The sequence below is a fragment of the Trachypithecus francoisi genome, unplaced genomic scaffold (genome assembly GCF_009764315.1).
Source record: "Trachypithecus francoisi isolate TF-2019V2 unplaced genomic scaffold, Tfra_2.0 Lachesis_group4, whole genome shotgun sequence".
NCBI lineage: Eukaryota > Metazoa > Chordata > Mammalia > Primates > Cercopithecidae > Trachypithecus > Trachypithecus francoisi.
In genome coordinates, this window is record NW_022681469.1 from 41,525,815 (window position 1) to 41,546,126 (window position 20,312).

Below are 20,312 nucleotides of genomic sequence, written 5' to 3' on the forward strand. Positions count from 1 at the left end.
TTCTTTATCACTCATTGGTTGATGGGCCTTTAGGCTGGTTCCATACTTCTGCAATCGTAAATTGTGCTGCTATAAACATGCATTTGCAAGTGTCTTTTTCATATAGTGACCTTTTTTTCATGGTGCCTGTAAACATTTCTCAGTGCCTTAGAGCCCTTTAGATGGTATGGAGTCAGTCACCCACTGTGGGCGACTCTCAGTCCTGCCCTCTCCACATAATGTCCCATGTTCCACAATCCTTACCCTTCTCCCCCACTCCAATCCAAATTTATCTCCCTCTATTTGCTTAGCATCTTGTATCTTGGGGGCCTTGCTACTCAAGGATAATTATATCTTTTTATTAAATATCTACTAGTGATATGATACAGCGCTAGGATATGGAAGAATTCATTCACTCCTAAAACTTCCTGTGCTTGGCAATGTGCTAGGCTCAAGGGAAACAAAGATAGATATTACCTTGCAGGAGCTTGCTGTCTCCAGCAGTGTATCCCAAAAGGGGTCCCTGAATGATCTCTAGATGAAACTCCTGGGCTGCCTATTAAAATATGCAACTGTTTAGGCTCCAAAAGGGACTTCCTCAGTGGGATACCTTGGAATCCACATTTAGCATGCTTTCATTTTTCCGTGTATTACGGATAGAGGGAGATAATTTCTGGATTTAAGGCATTCATTGATCAGTGGTTGAAAACTGGCAGCCATGGGCAGCTTTGACTTGCAGATATATTTGTTATATTAGGAAATATCACATAAATATTTGATTTCTTCCTTCTTTTAAAGAATTAGAAGTTCTAACATCACTAGGTCTGTATATTTTTGACTTAGTGTGAGGATTTTTTTCCTCTTTAGTTGGACAGAGCCTATGCACTGCTGTTGGCTCAAGTCTATCATTCCCTATTGTCTTACACCCTAGCCAGCCTTATTCGGATATCTTACATACATGGCCCTTATAATCGTTTAATACAGTGACTCTGTGATCTATATTCAAGTAGATAATTAAAAAGAAAAAACTCTGCTAATGCCATCCAGTTTCTCTGTGTCTCAGATAATGCTACTCTAAGACTTAATTTCATGCACAACCTCTGAAAGGCCTTAGGAAGTGAGAATTTAAGGTTTGGAGGAGGGAATGTGGTCAAGATATATGGGGCAAACAGTCATTTTCAGTCTTGTAGCTAGCATGGGCTTGATTTAGCCTGTTAAACATGGATAGCAGGAAACAGAATAGAAATCTCTTCATTTTTTTCCAAATCTAGCATTTCTATAGCAATTGTCACCATGGTATCTTGATGTGTTTTGACAGAAGAAATTTCACTTTTTGAAAAATGTGGTAATGAGGGAAAGAGAAACTCCTTCTATGCTTAAACTCCAGAGGCATTTCCTTAATAAAGAGCTCAGAAATATGTGTATATAGAACAGAAGTTCCAACATGGTCTGACCCAACTAAGGGCTGTTGGGGTTTCTTAATGATGAGGCTGTCTATATCCAACTGAAAGAACCCTTGAATGCAAGGGCTGGAAGGTAAATCAAGCCCATAATACTACTTGTGTAGCTGTTTTCAGCATTCAGGCATTTGTCCATATTAATCTCATTGAATCCTTACAACAACCCTGTAAAGTGAGTATTGAAATTATCATTCCCATTTTGTAGAGACAAAACTAGACTCACTGAAGATCAGTGACTTGCGTCAGGTCACAGAGAAATTATGCTCAAACAGGTCTTCAAGACCAAGTCCCTTGGATTTTCATACCAGTGTTTTCTGTGTTTTCCTATTCAGATTTCTGTGGAGCATGAGGATGCCATTTACATAGACTACCAGATGAGTGGGCATCCCCTGAGTTGTGTAGTGTGGGTGATTCTGGGCCCTGCAACATTGTCAGAAAATGTTTGCATGTAGGGTACACCGCAGGCATAAATAAAACATGCAACAAGCTATGCACAATTCATGATGGCCTGGCTGTGAATCTTCTTTTTCTCAGACCCATTAAAGTTTGTTCAAAATCAGGTGAATGAGATGGTACAGAAATGAACTTGAATCTTATAGGATGGAGTGATCATGTCCCCCTAATATTCATATGTGAAGCCCTTACCCTGGATATAATGATATTTGGAGAAGTCTTTGAGAAGTAATTAGAGTTAGATTAGGTTGTGAAGGTGGAGTCCTTATGGTTGTATTATTAGTGGATGGCAGAAGAGAAAAATCTCTCTCTCTGCATATGCACTGAGGAAAGGCCATGTGAGGATGCAGCAGGAAGCTGGCCATCTATAAGCTAGAAAGAGGACCCTCATCAGGAACCATAGGTGCTAGCAACTTGATTTTGGACTTCTGTTGGGTTTTTAAAAAACCTCTAACTTAAGAGTGCAGTGTTTCTTTTTACCTGATGGCAGCTTTTAAAAACTGCTTGTGCAACTTAGTTGCATACTGTATTCTAGTTATGAAAAAAAAAGTAAATCTTACTTCAATTTTTGCCAGTTGTTTCTGTGTTAAAAAAAAAAAAAGATCACACTTCTGCTGGGCAGGATTTAGAGGTTTATTATCAGTCTATGTGTAAAGTTCAAAGCAAACTCAATTTTGCTTAAGGGAACATTGTAAAGTAACAATTCTTGGTATTTCATGTCTCATATGATCCATTTCAAACCATAGAAAATTATACCTTTGTGTGTCACTGTTTCAAGAGACAAACAAATCTGAACAACTAAAACATCTTTAAAATGAAACAAGTTTAAGAAGTTTCAAATAAAACTTGAATTTTCTGTATATACTCCTGTCAAATGAAGTCATTTCCTGTACACCTCTTCTCTTGCAAACTGGTCTTATATTTCCTTTCATTTGACCTAGATCTGCTATGAGACCTAGAGAAGGATCGGGACAACTTGTGATTTCTCTCCCAAGACAGTGGTCTCTCTCTTCTCCTATTTCTAGAAAGGAACCTGTTCTGGCTGTGAGAGAAGCTTCTCCTTCTTGGAGATCTGCAGCAACAACTTGTAATTTCTCTCCCAAGACAGTGGTCTCTCTCTTCTCCTGTTTCTAGAAAGGAACCTGCTCTGGCTGTGAGAGAAGCTTCTCCTTCTTGGAGATCTGCAGCAAAGTGGCAGACTCTTTCTACGATAATCATCTCGAGGGTAAGGCCCCCAAGAGGGAGGTGGGCCATGATTTCTACTTCTTACTTTTCTTTTTCCACCATTTGACAGTTCCACTCCTTTTATTTTATTTTATTTTAATTATTTTATTTTATTTTTGAGATCGAGTCTCAGTCTATCACCCAGGCTGGAGTGCAATGATGCCTTATCGTCTCACTGTAACCTCCACCTCCCCAGTTCAAGCGATTTTTGTGCCTCAGCCTCCCAAGTAGCTGGGATTACAGGTGCCTGCCACCACATCTAGCTACATATATATATATATATATATATATATATTTTTTTTTTTTTTTTTTTTTTTTTTTTTTTAAATAGAGACAGAGTTTCACCATGTTGGCCAGGCTGGTCTCGAACTCCTGGCCTCAAGTGATCTGACCACCTTGCCTCCTAAAGTGTTGGGATTCCAGGCGTGAGCCACTGCGCCATGCCAGTCCCACTCCTACATGGTAGTCACAGAGTGTTCTTCCACTGAGCTCTCAGATAGCATCAGCTGCATCTCAGGGCTCTCCAAAATTCAAGAAAATCAACCCACACACTTCAGAATGGTCCATAGTAGCCTAAAGCCTGTTCCAATTTGGTCTTTTTGCCATTGTTTCAAAGATTACCTACATAAACTTCATTGTCCAATAGATAGGAATCATGATGTATTTTCAGATCTAGGGAAGGGGTTCCCACAGCCTGGGTGCCTGCCAGTACTGGTCCATGGCCTGTTAGGAACTGGGCAGCACAGCAGGAGGTGAGTGGCCATCAAGCAAGCAAGCATTACCACCTGAGCTCCGCTTCCTGTCAGATCAGCCACAGTATTAGATTCTCATAGGAGTACCAACCTTATTGTGAATTGAGCATGCAAGGGATCCAAATTGTGGGCTACTTACGAGACTAACTAATGCCTGATAATCCAAGGTGAAAGAGTTTCATCCATGAAACCATCCCCCACCCACCCCTGTGAACGACTGCTTCCGTGAAACTGGTCCCCGGTGCCAAAAAGGTTGGTGACTGTTGATTTACTGTAAAGATGTGCAGGCTCAAATCCACACCCTCCGATTCGTCTTCCCACTTCCCTCTGCCCCAGCACCCACTGATGCTGTCACTCAGCCAGCAATCCATGAAATGGCAGCGACTTTCCAATTTATATGATTCATCCTGAGTTTCTCTACTAAGACTTTTGCAAGCATTTATTGAGAGTTTTAATATTTAATCTAAAATCATGGAATATTTGGTTTAAAATTAAAAATTTATACAAATAGCCTTGTTGGGACTGTTGTGTAGTTGTAGAATCATTTTTATTAATTCAACAAGTTATTTCTTTCTGAAACTCCATGTATATTAGAGTGATTGTTAATTATTTAATAAGTATATGAAGAGCATGAAAATGGTAATAAGAGCCAAAACTTACTGGGGGCCAGGCGCTATTCTAAGTGCTTTAAATGAGTTAATGTAATCCTCTCAACAACCCTGTAGAGATAAGAGCCATTATGATTACCACTTAACCGAAGAGATAACTGAGACATAATACTTGTCCAAGGTCACACAGCTAGAAAGAAGTTTTAATAATGTAACCTTGAATTTAACTACTACTGTAGAGTATGCTACCTAAGTTGTATTTGTTTGGAGGACAGAGCATTTGGTGATCTTCTAAGCTCTCTCTTACTTAGCATGCCCTAGTTGGCCTATCACATCTAAATTTTAATCTCTCAAAACAATTTAATTAACACATTTAATATGTACATTTTATAAACATGAAATTTTTAAACATGAACTTTTAAAAAAATTAAAATTAAATATTTTAATACTTCCTAACCTCTCATAGTGAGCATTTATTTCAATTATAACTCAAGGCAACAGGCCATAAGAGACCTTGTAGTATCTGGGACTGTGTCATAGCAGAAGTTACAGATATGTTTAAATCTCAATACAATTGTTGCAGATATCTCAAAATATAATTTACAATCATGGGGTCTGATGCAGTGGCTCACATCTGTAATCCCAGCATTCTGGGAGGCTGAGGCAGGCATATCACTTGAAGTCAGGAGTTCAAGACCAGCCTGGTCAACAAGACGAAACCCCCCCTACTAAAAATCCAAAAATTACCTGGGCATGGTGGCAGGCACCTGTAGTTCCAGCTACTTGGGAGGCTGAGTGGGAGAACTGCTTGAACTCAGAGGCTGAGGATGCAGTGAGCTGAGGTCACTCCACTGCACTCCAGTCTAGACAACAGAGTGAGACTCTGTCTCAAAAAAAAAAAAAATTACAATCATGGAAACTTCAAAATTATATTAATTATGAAGTTCACCACTATATCTTGTTATTTACTGTGCTAATAAAGAAATATTTCCACACTACATTATAAATTTGTTTTTTATATGCAGAATTTTGATCACTGGATTTTAATATAATTGTTTCCTTTAAGATCTTGTGTGTTTTATTTTATGTATTTAAAACTTTTTTTCTGAGAAGAAATTCATAGGCTTCACTGCAATGTCAAAGGGGCTCATGAGAGAAGGTAAGAAAGGAGTAATATTTACTTGATCCATTTAGTCATTTATCTTTCCATCTATCCACACATCTATTCCATTCAATTAATCTGAATACATATTTCTTGACTGCTTATTATGTGTTGGGCTCAGTGTCAGATATTACAAGTGTAGAGTTCATGTTCTTACAGACCCACTAATCTTCATTTGACCTCGAAGTTCAGAAAATCTGCCAAAAGTTTTCAGAATGTACTAGAATCTTCACATTTGAGATGGCTTTGTTCTACATGTATTATATTCCATGAATGCAATGTGGTCCTTTATTGCTAGCCTGGTTTTTCATGTCAACTACAGATGAGGTAGCAGATTTGTGCCTGGGCTCTATTTGTCGATGGCAAATAGAGAGTCTAAGTTGGGTTCACCTCACTCCCAGGATACAAAAACAAATAATACAGTCCTGTTTATGATTCAATTAGGCAAGGAAACATTAGGAAGTTTTCTTATAAATACTCTCTAAAAGTAAGTGTGGTTTTCAGTTCTGATCATGACAGAGAAGCTAGTATTGGGCCAAATCTCCTCCTGAAATAAAAAAGTGGAACAACCTGTATAAAACAACTGTTAAAAGGCATTGGCAAGCCGTGAGTGCAGACAGGACTTTAGGAGCTATTATTCTTTTTTTTCTTTTTTCTTTTTTTTTGAGACAGAGTCTCGCTCTGTTGCCCAGGCTGGAGAGCAATGGTGTGATCTCAGCTTACTACAACCTCCGCCTCCAGGGTTCAAGTGATTCTTGTGCCTCAGCCTTCCAAGTAGCTGGGATTACAGGTGGCCTCCACCATGCCTGGCTGATTTTTTGTATTTTTAGTAGAGACAGGATTTCGCCATGTTGGCCAGGCTGGTTTCAACTCCTGACCTCAGGTGATCCACCCACCTCAGCCTCCCGAAGTGCTGGGATTACAGGTATGAGCCACTGCGCCTGGCACTAAAAGCTATGATTCTTGAAGGAAGAGCTAGGATGGGAAGGGGGCAGTTGGGGAATAAAGATGACTTTTACTGGGCTAAGAAGATAGAGCTCAGGCTTCGGTAGTTGCCCCAGAGTCTCGGACTTGAAGGACAAAGTTCCAGAGGAGGAAGACACTTCAGAAAAAGCCCAAAAAGTATGCATGCAATTTCCTCTCAAAATTAGGCAGAATTCTAAGCTGGGCATGTGTGGGATGAGACTCTAAGAAAACCGGCAGAAAACAGCATCTCGGTGACTTAGGAGCTCAGCAAAAATTTCATAAACAGGACACAAAAAACACTAACCATACAAGATAAAGATAAGTTGGATAACATTAAAATGAAGAACTTATGTTCTGATTACAAGTTCATGAAAATATTTTTGTTCTAGCAGCTTTGTTTCTTTACTGCTCATGTTTAAATCTACAATTCTGGGCCAGGCACAATGGTTCATGCCTGTAATCTCAGAACTTTGGGAATCTGAGGTGGAATGATGGCTTCAGCCCAGGAGTTTGAGACAAGCCCGGGCAACATACTAAGACCCTGTCTCAACCAAAAAAAAAAAAAAAAATGAAAGGAAATTATCAGGTGTGGTGGCACACACTGTGGTCCTAGCTATTCAGGAGGCTGAGGTGGAAGAGTCTCTTTAGCCCAGGAGGTTGAGGCTGCAGTGAGCCGTAGTCACATCCCTGCACTCCAGCCTAGGTAATAGAGCAAGACCTTCTCTTAAGTAAATAAAAATAAAAATAAAATAAAAACACAAAACTGGCCAGGCAAGGTGGCTCACACCTGTGATCCCAGCACTTTGGGAGGCTGAGGCGGGCAGATCGCCCGAGGTCAGGAGTTCGAGAGCAGCCTGGTCAACATGTGAAACCCTGTCTCTACTAAAAATACAAAAAAATTAGCTGGGCATGGTGGCAGACACTTATAATCCCAGCTACTCATGAGGCTGAGGCAGGAGAATCACTTGAACCTGGGAGGCAGAGGTTGCAGTGAGCTGAGATCGTGCCATTTCATTCCAGCCTGGGCAATGAGAATGGAACTTCGTCTCAAAAAATCCCCACAAAACTATGATTCTGGTTATGTTTTCTTCTATAGTTCTAAAAATGTTTCTGTACAGAAAATAGAACAATGCAATGTGGTATTTGAATATGGGGTGCCTTTACCCACTATTCGAAGTCAGGTAATGTTTAGCAGGTTCAGTTCAATTCCTAACCTGCTGCCACCTCAAATTTTAAAGTCTGGGAGTGGAGTTCCCCTCCACCATTCTAATGGCATCTGTGGCCACATTGGGTGAGGATGGAGGGCTGGTGAAGGCAGAAGAGTGTCAAGAAAATGTGTTTTGTGAATCAGATGCATGGTGTCCTTTGGATGATCAATTGTCAGGAGGTGGCGGCTGCAAGCCAACAAAGTGAGGTCCTTAACAGACGTCAAAGGGAGGAAAAAAGTAGTGGTAAAATATGTCCCAACTGAACTGATTCTTAACAAAGATGTCAATGCTGAAACGGATAGTGAGTGAGGTTGTCATGATGATTATGATAGTAATGACCAGTATGTGGCTATTTATCTTTTGCCATAAGAAAAAAATATTGATTGCATTGCTAGCATAAAACATTTTCAGTAGTTAAATTTTTATTTAATTGCCAGAATAAAACATTTCAAGCTTCTTAGACCTTAATTATGATTTGTTAGAAGTATTTTTTCTTATTATTCTACAATTTCACCTTCCTCAGAATGAAAATAGCAATACCAATGCTTTTTTTCCCTTCCGTTCTTGAATAAGAAATGAAATAAATTAATCCTTCAAGTCTAGCCATGACATTGTTTTATAAATATTATGAATTAAATTATATTGTATACTTATTGGTTAACTGAACAGCTCCTACTATATATATGTATGTATTTTCAAATGATGTCATCACATTTCCAGGTGATTTTTAAACAACCCCAACTAATTTGGATTAATATAAAAAGTCTTGATGGTAAAAAAAAAAAGACAACTGCAAACTATTGCCATCAAGTGAGATTTGAGGCAGGGTAAGGTAAAATTTACATCTCAAAAATTCCAAATGTATTTGAAACTCTATTAATTTGGTATATGACAATTGATTATGATTGTCTAGGAAGTGTTAATGTATTGGTTTATTTCACAGTTTGGCACAGGAGAGTTATACATGCATAGCTTTTCTCCTGCTTTTTGTATCCCAAGTAAATCCTCACTGAGTCAATCATACATGCCGTATGCATATGTATTAAAATCCAAAGACAACATCTTTAGTGTTCTTATTAACTCTTCAAATACTAAATTTCCTTTTGTGTTGAACGGTGCGTATTCCCAAGTGAAAGAAAAATCTCAGCTGTGGTTTTACAGCTGGATCCACACTTCTAATCAGAGGAGAAAAGGGCCTGATCTCACAACCTATTTATATAGTTTTTAAACTTTCTAAGAAAAATGAAGCTCCACTGTAATTAATGCCTAATGGTATAAACACCCTGCTTTAATGGTTGCCTAGTAACTATATACTGCAGGCTTGTGAGGTTGCTAAAGACGCTGAATAAAGAGAAATATTCAGGTCCATTTCCAATTCAGGTGGATAAGGGGCAAGAGCGGAACATATTTTTTTGTTGTTGTTAAAATTATTTTTCCGTAATGGTTTTGTACTAAAACATCTTTCTGCACTAAAATTTACTCTTGTAAATGACTTCTGCAGATAAGAGTCCAAACCAACAAGTAATGACTTAAAATGTGAAAACCATGCAAGAGAATGGAACCAACACTACCTCATTGTTTGGTATTAGCTGGTTTCTGTTCTTAGAGTGACTGTACTGGGGGATGATTTTCTTAATGTGGCTCTAACCTTGCAGTCAAATCTTATATTTGGACATTATTTCAGCAATTGAACGAACAAATACAGTTCCCAGTTAAAGGTGGTATTAAAAGGGCCTGGGAGTGATTGTGATAATTATTTATGTTTCCCTTTGGCTTGCTTCCTACATAGCAGATTTAATTCCCTAATTATGTTTTGCTTTAGCTTAGGTAAAATTAGCTTGCATTCCTTTGGCACACATCAACTGCAGTTGGTGGAGGAGGCCTTCCAAAACCATAGATTGTTGACAAGAGTGGCTAACTATATTAGAATTAAATTTACTGAGTAAAATCCACAAAAAGCTTGAGGCACATGTAGATAATGACAACCTGACTATGAGGAAATGTAGTCAAGTCATAGGAAGACTCGTTTCTGGCAGTGGACACTCAGAGCTCATCTGTGGAGTTCCTGATGTCAAGATTTGGGGCTTCCTAGGTTGGTCACCGTGCTGCAGACAGGGACGAGCATGGTCTACAATATTTAAATTGTGTAACTATAGGCTTGCGGATACAGTCAGAAATGATTTGCTACTCAGTAATTTTGTCATTTGGCAATACCAAGACATGATGACATATGGTTTGCTCTTTGGAATTAACATAAATGTTGTCATTTGACTGAAATAAAGAATTATCTTACTCCATGACAGAAACAGTTTTAGACTCTGTGTATATTACTCTATCTTTTCACATGGAAGGAAGCGTCCTGTTTTATTATTATGTATAACTCTCTGGGTTTTTGGTTTAGTGGGCTGAAGGATGTGGTTGATGAAGCCAAGGACATGGTTTAATCAGAAAACCACTTGGCACCCAAACATCTGTCTGCATTTCTACCTTCAAGAACTCATTTCCCTTGTCATTTCACCCTTAGAGAGTGTGCTATAGCTCAGCACAAATACCTCTATTCCAGTGTTTGGAAAATAATTACCCTCAAATTCTTTAGTCAGTGGGTCATCAGCATTATTATTATGATCCAAAAAAAGGATGTAGATAATAGTTTTCTCTATTTGCAATATATTTGGTATTACTCCTTCCATTTTAATGCCAAAAGGAAGTTACTGATTAAGACTCATGATTCATTTTTGTTGTAGGGATTTATTTTCCTCTTGTTTATACTTCTGTCGCTCTCCTTTTTTACCCTGCCTTTCAGTAATTTTCACTGTTGCCCTGGGATATCTATTATTATTATTATTATTATTATTATTATTATTTAGCTATTTAATGAGGCTTCAAAAGATTTAATTTCTGGAGCCATCAAGTCACTACCCTTTCAGATCTATTTGCTTTGACTGTAATAGAGCCTGCCTTTGTGCAAAGAAAGTCTTAGAAAGAGTTAATTTGCAATAGTAGCAGAGGCTAATTCTCAAGAGGGAATTTAAACATGCAAGTGTCCTCCTGGTGGAGAAGCAGCCCCAGGCCAGGCTATTGGTGAGGAAGTTAACTCCTAGTGTGCCCCTTCTGTGCAGTAAGTGAGATCCTTAGCCAGCCTTCAACAGTGCTGGTTTTAAGGTGGAAACAGAAGGCTGTCAACTCTCCTTCCAAGGTCCTGGATTTTGGAGGTTAGAGAATGTGGTGTCCTGTGATTTTTATCACTGTTTTTTTATTTTTATTTTTTCCATTTCACAAAAACAAACAAAAAAGGATGGGTAGGGGGGTGGTTGCGGGGGACAGGGACTGATTTCCTTGTGACATGATCCTGCTTTAATTGTATTTAGGTGAATACAAGCTATTTTTTTTTCCCAACATTTTTTTTTTTAACTGGGCTGCATGTACAAAAGGAATTTGCTTCCCAGAGATAGTGTCATTTCATATTTCTAATTCTTAACCCTGAGTAAAATTTATTGCTATTTTTTTTTCCAGAAGTTTGCCAGTTAATTGCTTGGGGAGTATTCAACATCAGAATCAAGAAAATTGCCTTGCAATGTGTGAAAACGCATTTTGAAAAGAACAAGGAATGCTCTTGGACTTTACATTTTTACTATCAGTTTGGCATCTACCTTTTACTGTCCAATACTTTTCTTTCATCTTAAAGAAATCTAGTTATTCTAATATTGAGTAGTTTTAGAGAGTATACTTAATAAAGGAAAGTTGTATAATGAACAGGGATGGATATTAAAGGGATACGTGAGGGAGTAACTATCAGAGTCAATAAAAATAAATGAATAAATAAGTACCTGTACTCACAGGATAGCCTGGAGATGATTTCTAAGTCTCTGACTTTTAGCCCCAGAGTTCTAGGTAAAGTTCTTTCTTGACCTCTCTTCTGGGAGGGAACTTTTCACAGTTTATTAATCAATCCCTTTTAGGGTCTTTGCAGAAAAAAACTGGTTTGTGTCATATTTGGGTCTACTTTGGAAAGTGGAACAATTAAAGAGTCAAAATCTGTCATTAGGAGCCTGCCGAAAAAAAAAGAAAGAAGAAAGAAAGAAAGAAAGAAGAAAGAAAGAAAGAAAGAGAAAGAAAGAAGAAAGAGAGAGAAAGAGAAAGAAAAAAAAAGCTTTGATCTGTAACCCTTGGACTGAACATTCCAGTCATTCATCTTCCAAAATTTCAAGTGCAGGATTTGGTTGTGGTTTGAGTTTACGTCTTTGAGACACAGCTTGAATGTCTCGATTTGATTTTATGCATTCGACACATTTTTAGGGATCTGGTGATTTCGCAGGGGCTGTACCATATGGTCTTGGTGAGGTGATAGATTTTCACATTCTGGAAATTGGCAGCAAAGGGTAGGAACCGAATTAGATGTGGGAAGGGAAAATTAAGAGTTTGGGCCTAATTCACTCATCTCACGAAAAATCTTCTGAGACGTGTAATTCCCATAAAATCTATTTTTACAAAGGTGGCTTTTGTTTGGTTGTTTTTGGTGTATATGTACACGTGTCCTCACACTAGGGAGTAATTTTTTTAAATTGTCTCAGAAGTAGAGGGCATGACATTTAGCTTTTAAAGCTATGACATTTAACACTTCTTGGTTAGTCCTTCAGGAGAGACCTCAGACTTGGGGGGTCATAGATATAAAACAGCCCACTACACGTTCCCTGAAAAGGAGATTGTATAGAAAGTTAGGAGCTGAGGGGCTGGTGCCTCGTACTAAAAGAAAACAGGACAAATCGTTTTCATCTGAGAATTGTTTTTGGAGAAGGACTAGAGTCAACGATAGAATAAATCAGAGCCAGGTGCGTATATATATTGGGAGGGTAAAAATACCCTGGCGGCAACGAAATTTAAGAAAGAGCAATTTAAGAAGTAAGGGGTGCCCTATGTGATTCCTCGCGGTGGGATAGAGGGAGCTGAAGTGTAGGATTTTCCCTGATCTTTCACAGAATTCAGATTCAGGAGGCCTGACATTTAATCCGGTCTGTGCACGGATTTCTCCGACTTGGTGGGGGTTCTGCGGCATGCATTGCTCCTAGGGCGCTTTCTCCCTTCACCTCTTCCGTGGTCTTTGATCCCCAGTACGCGCGCAGGGCCGCAGCGGAGCCAGGTCGTGCGCCCATTTCTCGCACCTCCACGAGCCCGCGGCTGGCTCAGCCGGGCGCGAGGCGCGGGGCGCGGGGCGGGACCGAGGCGGGGCGCTGCGGCGCGCAGCGGGTTAAGCGGCGAGGGCGGTGGCGAGGGGCGGAGGGAGTGCGGCGGCTCCCGGCTCCCCGCGCCAGCGTCCCGGACAGCAGCGGGTTAAGCGCCGCCCGCGCGGAGAAGGCTGAGTCCGGAGCCGCGGCTCCGAGCTCGCATTCGGATCCGCTAGAGCAGGAAGATGGCGACGGACGGCGCGAGCTGCGAGCCCGACTTGTCCCGGGCCCCGGAGGACGCGGCGGGGGCCGCGGCCGAGGCGGCGGTAACCGAATTCCCGGGGCGGGCGCGGGGCGAGTGTAGACGCGGGCTGGGGGCGGCGCCGGGGTCCCAGCCGGACCCGGCTCCGCACCCCCGGGGCGTTCCGTAACCCCGGGACCCTCCGGTGCCCCTTTCTCGGGGTGCCCACACGGCGGAGGCCGGTGGGAGCGGACCGGCCACCCGGGCTAGAGATCCCTCCTGTCCCTTCTGCGCCCCACGGGAAGCGGCCCCGAGTCGCTCGGTTCTCCCAGCTCCCTGCGTGCGTCCAGTGCGACCCCTATGCCCACTCCCTCCGCTGCGGTCGCTTCTGGCCGGGGGCGAAGGCTGGGACGTGTTTCCTGGCGAATTTGACCCCCCATTGTTCACCTCTCGCTGCGCGCGTGGTTGCGAGCGCGTGTCTCAAGGGTGCCTGGTACCGCTCAGCGGACCCGGGAGAGCAGCTTGGGGGAGGTGGGCCATCGCCCAGCAGGTGTGGGAATGCCCATTGTGTGCATCTGTTCCTGTGCCTTCTGGAGGCCCATTGGGAGAGGGCCGTGTCCTGCTGCGGCGCTGCTGCCGCTGAGGCCAGCGCTTTAGGTCCTAGCAGCCTGCTGCCCCATCACTTGGTGGTGGTGATTGGGGTCGGGTGGATGGGTTAGTTCTTCCCAAGGCGATGCCCAGGAGAGGTGGAGGTTCTGCACCTGGTTTCAAGACATTGTTCTTCTCTGGAGTCTAGAAGCTGAATGAGCTACGATTCATGACTGGTCCTTCCTTTCACCCCCCTGAATAACCCCATGTAGAGACTCACTGGTGGTTTCCAGCCTCTACCTTGGGGAAGGGCTGGACCCACATTTCCTGGGTAGAAAACGTTCTCAGTGTTTGAGAAGCAGCTTCGCAGGAGCTGCAAGGAGCTGCAGAGAAAGGCAGATCTAGGAGCGCCTCCCACTCTTGGCCCGATCTGGCTGCTCCCGCCAAAGGATCGGGGTGGGATGGAGCGAGCGGGGCGTGGACGCCCCCTCTCTTCCTCTCAAGACCTGAGCAGAGTCCGTGCAGGAGCAGGAGAGGGCAGGGCCAGGCATAAACAGCCGGGGCCGCTTTAACTTCCTCCCACCCTCTGGAGGTAGGGCTTTCTGGAGAGGGAGAGGAGAAATGTGGAGGAAGGTACTTGGGGTGAGAGGAGCTGAGCCTGGGAAGGGAAGGAGAAACCGAGAGGGGGAGGAGGACTGCTGATTTCCACTTACAAAACTGGCCAAGTTTTGATTTGAACTTTTGGGAAAATTGAGTTTCCATTCTTTGCATAGAAAATGAGAACTTTAAGATTTCAAGCGAAACCTGCCCACTTATGTGAATCAGCTCCCCACTGTGGGGCACAGTAAGGAAACTAGCTATTGAGACAAGGCTCTCTGGCAAGTGGAAATGATTTGGTGCCTTCATCCCCAAAAGGTGGGAAGGAGAAGGAAGAGGAAAAATAAAGAGGGTGTGTGGGGTGTGTGTGTGTGTGTGTGTGTGTGTGTGTGTGTGTGTGTAGGATGTATGTTTCCGGTTCCCCAGGAAGTTTGAATTTGTTTACTTAATCCACTCAGAATCGGTTTCTATTACCCTCAATATTTTAATCACCTGACAACCCAAACACAAATATCCGACTGATGGTCTGTAGAGCTGATAGAACGTTTTGTTTGGTTAGATCGTAAACAGAACCCAGGTCGCCAGGAAGATTTCTGTGTTAACGAGGTCAGTGTTCCCTCTCTTCTGTTTAAAATTTTCAAGTCTGATTTTCACTGCTGATAGTTGGGGATTTGATAATTTCACCCTTGTTAATGGGCAGAGCCATGGAAAATCTGCGAACGTGAACCTTCTTTGCTATTTCCATAGAATCCTTTAGGGTTGCGAGATGCAATAAGGATTCTTCATCTAGTAGTTTAAAAAATAGTAATAATTTCTGACTTTTTGCTAAAATTTTGATGATGACTTCTTATGTAGAATATTGGACATTTTATTTTACTTCTCCAAATAGTTTTGACTTCATAAGGCATGGTTCTCTCATACCAGCCACTTGACCTATAGACTGATTTTAAAGTGAAAGGAAAGCTAGTGTAGAGGAGTGATATGTGCCATCATAATTGCTCCTTAAAAATCAAAGGCGTTTTAATGCACTTTGGATTCTTGTTGACTGATAACGTAATTTTTATTTTAGTGAACAATTCACTTTGCATTTTGGAGATTTGTTGAATTTCAAATTGGTTTACGTATTGTGATTTTTGTGTCTACATTTGGCAGTAAGGAGTCAATGGAAGCTCTGAAGCAGTAGGCTATTTTTGAAAGTGAGTGTTTTCAGTAAGCTTTGACTAGATTGTTGCTTAGAAACAAGCTTAATTTATAGTTTTCAGTTTAATATCATTTTTAGTGGAATGATTAAATTTAGTTTGTGATCTTCATTCTTAGCTGTTTAAATCCTGAAAGCATCCCAAGTTTAAGGCTGGGTAACAGCTACATTATTCAATAGGATCATATTAATAGTCTTTGCTGTGAACCATGCCGGGAAACCTGGGTTATTTTCAGTGCCCTAGCCAAATGTGATGACTTTTATAGGCCATATTGCTGTTTCTACTCTGAAAATAACTCCTAATGGATAAGGCAGTGTGGAAAACAGAAATCTTCATGCTATTTATTGTCACCAAAGAATTTTGGAGTGAAAGGAAAATGGAGATCTTTTGAGAGCTATATTTGGGAAGCCAACCAACATTCTTGTCATTCTGAGCTTTTCTGGAGCAGCTAATATGAAAAAAGGTATAAAATGTGTTGTCATGGTGACAGTGACAAAGAAAAACTTGGACAATGATTTAAAATGCACAACAGTGATGTTAAACGAATTGGCAGCTGGCAACTTGAAAGTTTTGTTTTCCAGGTGACAGTATTGCATGTAAATGCACTGAAAAGAACTTTCGTAGCCAATTTCACTAAGCGTTTTTTAAAACTAAATTATAGTTATATGGCAGCTATAGAATGTTGAAAGTTTTGTAGCTTAATTTTTAAATAGGAAATAACATAGATTTAACACACATTACTGAACACTTACTGAGATACAGGCATCATGAGTGTCATCTTTGCTGTGCTAAAGTAATACATTCCAGTGATAGAAACAGCCATGTGCCAAAGAATCAAACTGGAGATGATGGTGTCATGAGAGGCACAAATGTTTTGCATTAGAAGTTTGGAGAGAGACAGTCATAGAGAGGGTTCATAGTGGATGGATCTAGAAAATTCCATAGAAGGATGACATTTGAGGTAGGCCTTGAGATTGAAGGAGGATTTGGACCAGCACTGCAGGAAGGAGTGTGTGAATGTGGCCATATCCTAGGGAGACACACGCGAAGGGCTTTCAGCGATGAGCGAAGAGGTTCCCGTTCTGGTTGCAGTTATATGGTTCAGAAAAATAGCTTGAAAGTTGAGGAAATTGACTGGACTATTTTTCCAAAGATGAGAATATAACTGTTTCCAGTGTCCTGCATTTCACTCTTTTTTCTTCTTCTTCTTAAATAATAGGTTGTAGATTTCTGTTTGCCCCAGTTTTTGGACTTTATTATTATTGTCGTTGCTGTCTTTGTTATTGTATTTCTCACAGGAACAATTTTGTTTAGAGAACAATTGTCCTCAGTGATTGAATCCATGCCTAGGCTAGATTGCCAGTTGGTTCTATCCTTGTGTGTTTCACATAACTTTATGAGGTGAGAAAACGTTTCACAGCCTTGGTACTTAGACATTTACAAATATCTGCTGTTGATCATGTGGGCAGCAAGGCTGTGGCTGGGAGAGAGCAGCCTCCACCTCCGAGGAGAGTTGTGTGAAGCTTGTAAAGGAAAGCAAAGGTGCTTAGCACAATGCCAGGCACATGGTAAGTGTTCCACAAATATTCACTGAATGAAGAAAACGAAAGGAAGCTCACCAAGAAGTTGTGTCATAAAACTTAATGTTGAGTGGCTAATTGGAAAACTCACTTTGTGTGTTACCAGCTAGCTTATAGTGAAACTATTGGCCTGTGACTTGTAATAATTAACATTATAGACATTATGGATCTTGATCCAGAAAGATGACCCTAATTCTTATTTTTAAAAATTTTAATCTTAATACTGCCCCTTTCCAAGCTGCTTTTCTTAATGACTTCTTAGATTCTTTATAGAGGTTTTTTAAAAGTTTAATTTCCAACACTATTAGTTTTCTCTTTGGATTCTCTCTTTTCAAAATGATGATTGAGGCTGCACTCCTGCCATCCTGCATCCTTCCAATAATAGAGTCAAGGCCGCATCACCCACTGGGGTGTGGAGGAGAGGATGATTGGTAGGGGATTAAGAGAAATGTGGGGAAGTTTGGAAACGGGAAGAGGGAATAAAAGGAAAGATTGGGCAGGGAAAAGGAGGTTAGGCAAGGCTTTAGAATAGTCTGCAATTGCACAGAAATGTGGAACTGGAATTTCAACATTGAATATGCCTAGGAAGGATGGAGCAGTATCCCCCAACTCCATTTACGTTGCCACCGAAGCCCGTCTGAGTATTGTTTTAGAGGATACTTTATTTGAACACACTCGATTACGTTATTCTCTGTTGGTGCTCCTTTGCAAAGCTTGTATAACGTGGAAAAAGAGATTTGTCTTTTCTCTTGGTAGTTAGGTAAGGAATCAGAGGACAGATACAGGAGAGGATGATGATATAGATATTGAAAGATTTTTAAAATTTTAATGTTTTAAATAACTTCCACAAATAGTGAGATCATATTGTTAATGCTGTGTACAGTATGATGCCTTCCATATAGAAATCCTGATTTTAGAGTGGGGGGAGATACTCTGTTTAAATAAATTGTTAGTAACCAACTAATACGTTGGAGATCAGTTTAAAAGGTTATAGTAAATGTAGTGTAGTCAAGGTAACATTGCTATATGGAGTGGATACTTGTTTGCAAATGATTTGATTTTGACATTTTTATATTTCATTGAAAAGACAAGATGGTTCCAAAGGCCTGCCTCTTCATTTGGCCCAGCCTCTTCATTTGAAAATCAGCATGCAGACATTTGCCACCTACCGATAATCAAGACTATTCTTTAATGCATTGTAAGCTTCTTAAAGGATGGTTATTACATCCGAATGTCTGCTTGCCTGTGGAGCTGATCCATGTCCCATGTCGGGCTGATGTAACATGGAAAAACTGAGTTAGAGTGAAAATAGATGTTTGTATTATTTGAGATATGGTCCTTTATTTTCCCCTAAGGAGGAAATAGAGACTGCAGAGAGATCTGAAAGGAGGAAAAGGGAGGTAGCTGGGCTTGATTGTCAGAGGCTGTCATCCCTGACTGAGCCACTTTTCTGCCATCCTTTCCAGCTTTCTCTTAGCTAAAATTAGTTACATCCATTACCAGGTTTCCTTCCTGACATTGTTTCCTTGTCAGTATTACCGCCTTTCAATACATTGAATTTCTTGTCTTGCATGAAAGACCCCAGACGGTGTGGTTGATTTGAGGTGCATGACCTTGGAGAGCTGACACCAAATAGACCCCATGTTCTCTGTGCTATATGTTGTTTTAAAGCAGAACATCAAGCAGCTTCCCTAGTTTAGGTTACTCTAGATGATTTTTGAAACGCTGAGTGAATGATCTAATCCAGTTACTTAGTTGCACCTAGACTGGGCTGAAACATTGTATCTTAGTAAGATGGATGTACCTGAGACATCCTTTGCACCCTTTCTGTTTTCATACTGTGTGCAGTAGACATTTTATACCCAAAGTGTATATGGTGGGTGGGGGCAGGGGGAGCACGTTGGATAAAATAAGTGAAGAAGTAATATTCTTACTGTCCTGACACATCTAGTAGGGGTGAGAAAATAGAGTTAATAGAGGTAATAAGTTTACTATGAGGAAATGCACAAGGCTGGGCATGATTAACTGCCAAGTGAAGTAATAGAACAGATTTTAAGACTGAATGGAGAGAACAAGAGATTTCTGGAGTCTGGAAAGGCATTCAAAAGTGGGGTTTGAGCTGTGTGCTGAAGAAAGATAGTAACCAGATGAATCAGAGGAGAATCCATTCTCTTAGGAAGAGCAGCATCAGAAGTAGGTAACCCCATCACAAAAATTCTTTCCTCCTTGAAGAGAGAGAAACCAGGAAGATAATCTCAAGGCAAGAAGTAACTTCAGAGATTTGAAAATAGTTTGAGATCTTGAGAAGTATGTACTTTTCTTCATGAAAACCCTTATAATTAGCTGAATTCTTAACATAGTGCATGTTCGTAGGTACCTAGAGAGGTGGATTTAATTTTTTGCATGTTGGTGATACAGCCTTTGCATTGTGATGGTGAACTTTCAAGATGATTTAATTGCTTTTACTTCTTGATAGCCCTTATTCATCCCCAAAGCATAAAGCTTGCTTACATAGAAAGTTCTAAATGCATTATTAATTATTAGCATGCACTATTAAACTAGGAGGAAAATACATTTCTGTAACTTCTGAGCAAAGAGGCAAAATCAGTTTTCCTCAAGTACCTCACAAAGGCCTTTAGACTCAGGAAATGACCTAAATAAATTTCCTCAGTCCAGTAATCCAGTTACCCTGATGGTACATGAAATCAGGACATTTAGGGGATGGAGGAGATTTAAGAGATCACTTACTCCAGCATCCTTATTTTTACTGATGGAAAACCTGAGATTCAAACAGATGAAGTGATTTGCCCTACTTGGCTGATTGTTTCCTACCACATCACTCATTACCCCACCTTCCAGTCTGCCTGCTTTCTCCTATGTAAAGCTTACTGATGGAAAATAGGCACAACCTGCTGGATATTAAACTGAAGGACAGGCTCTTGGTGTGGCTGGGAAGAGCCAGATAAAGTGCTTGAGTTTGTGTTTAGTTACCAACATATCCCCCAGCAACCCTGATAGGACGGATGTATTTGAGGAAAGGTCTGAGGGGTGTCTCTGCCACTGTGGCTCATAATGTCTCCTGAAGGCATTCTGATAACCAATCAATGTTGGTTGGTTCCACTAATTGTAAAAT

At 40.9% G+C, this 20,312-nt stretch overlaps 1 protein-coding gene across 2 annotated transcripts in view; it reads left to right on the plus strand.

Annotated features, from left to right (window-relative positions):
- Positions 1 to 13,127: 13,127 nt before the first annotated feature.
- Positions 13,128 to 20,312, plus strand: part of CTTNBP2 (cortactin binding protein 2) — a 174,607-nt gene continuing 167,422 nt past the window's right edge. The window contains exon 1 of one of the 2 annotated variants that reach the window (XM_033193019.1): positions 13,128 to 13,300. In XM_033193019.1, coding sequence (XP_033048910.1) covers positions 13,220 to 13,300 — 81 coding nt within the window. In that variant the 5' untranslated portion in view covers positions 13,128 to 13,219. The remainder of the gene's footprint in view (positions 13,301 to 20,312) is intronic. The other variant, XM_033193020.1, reaches the window with a different exon arrangement.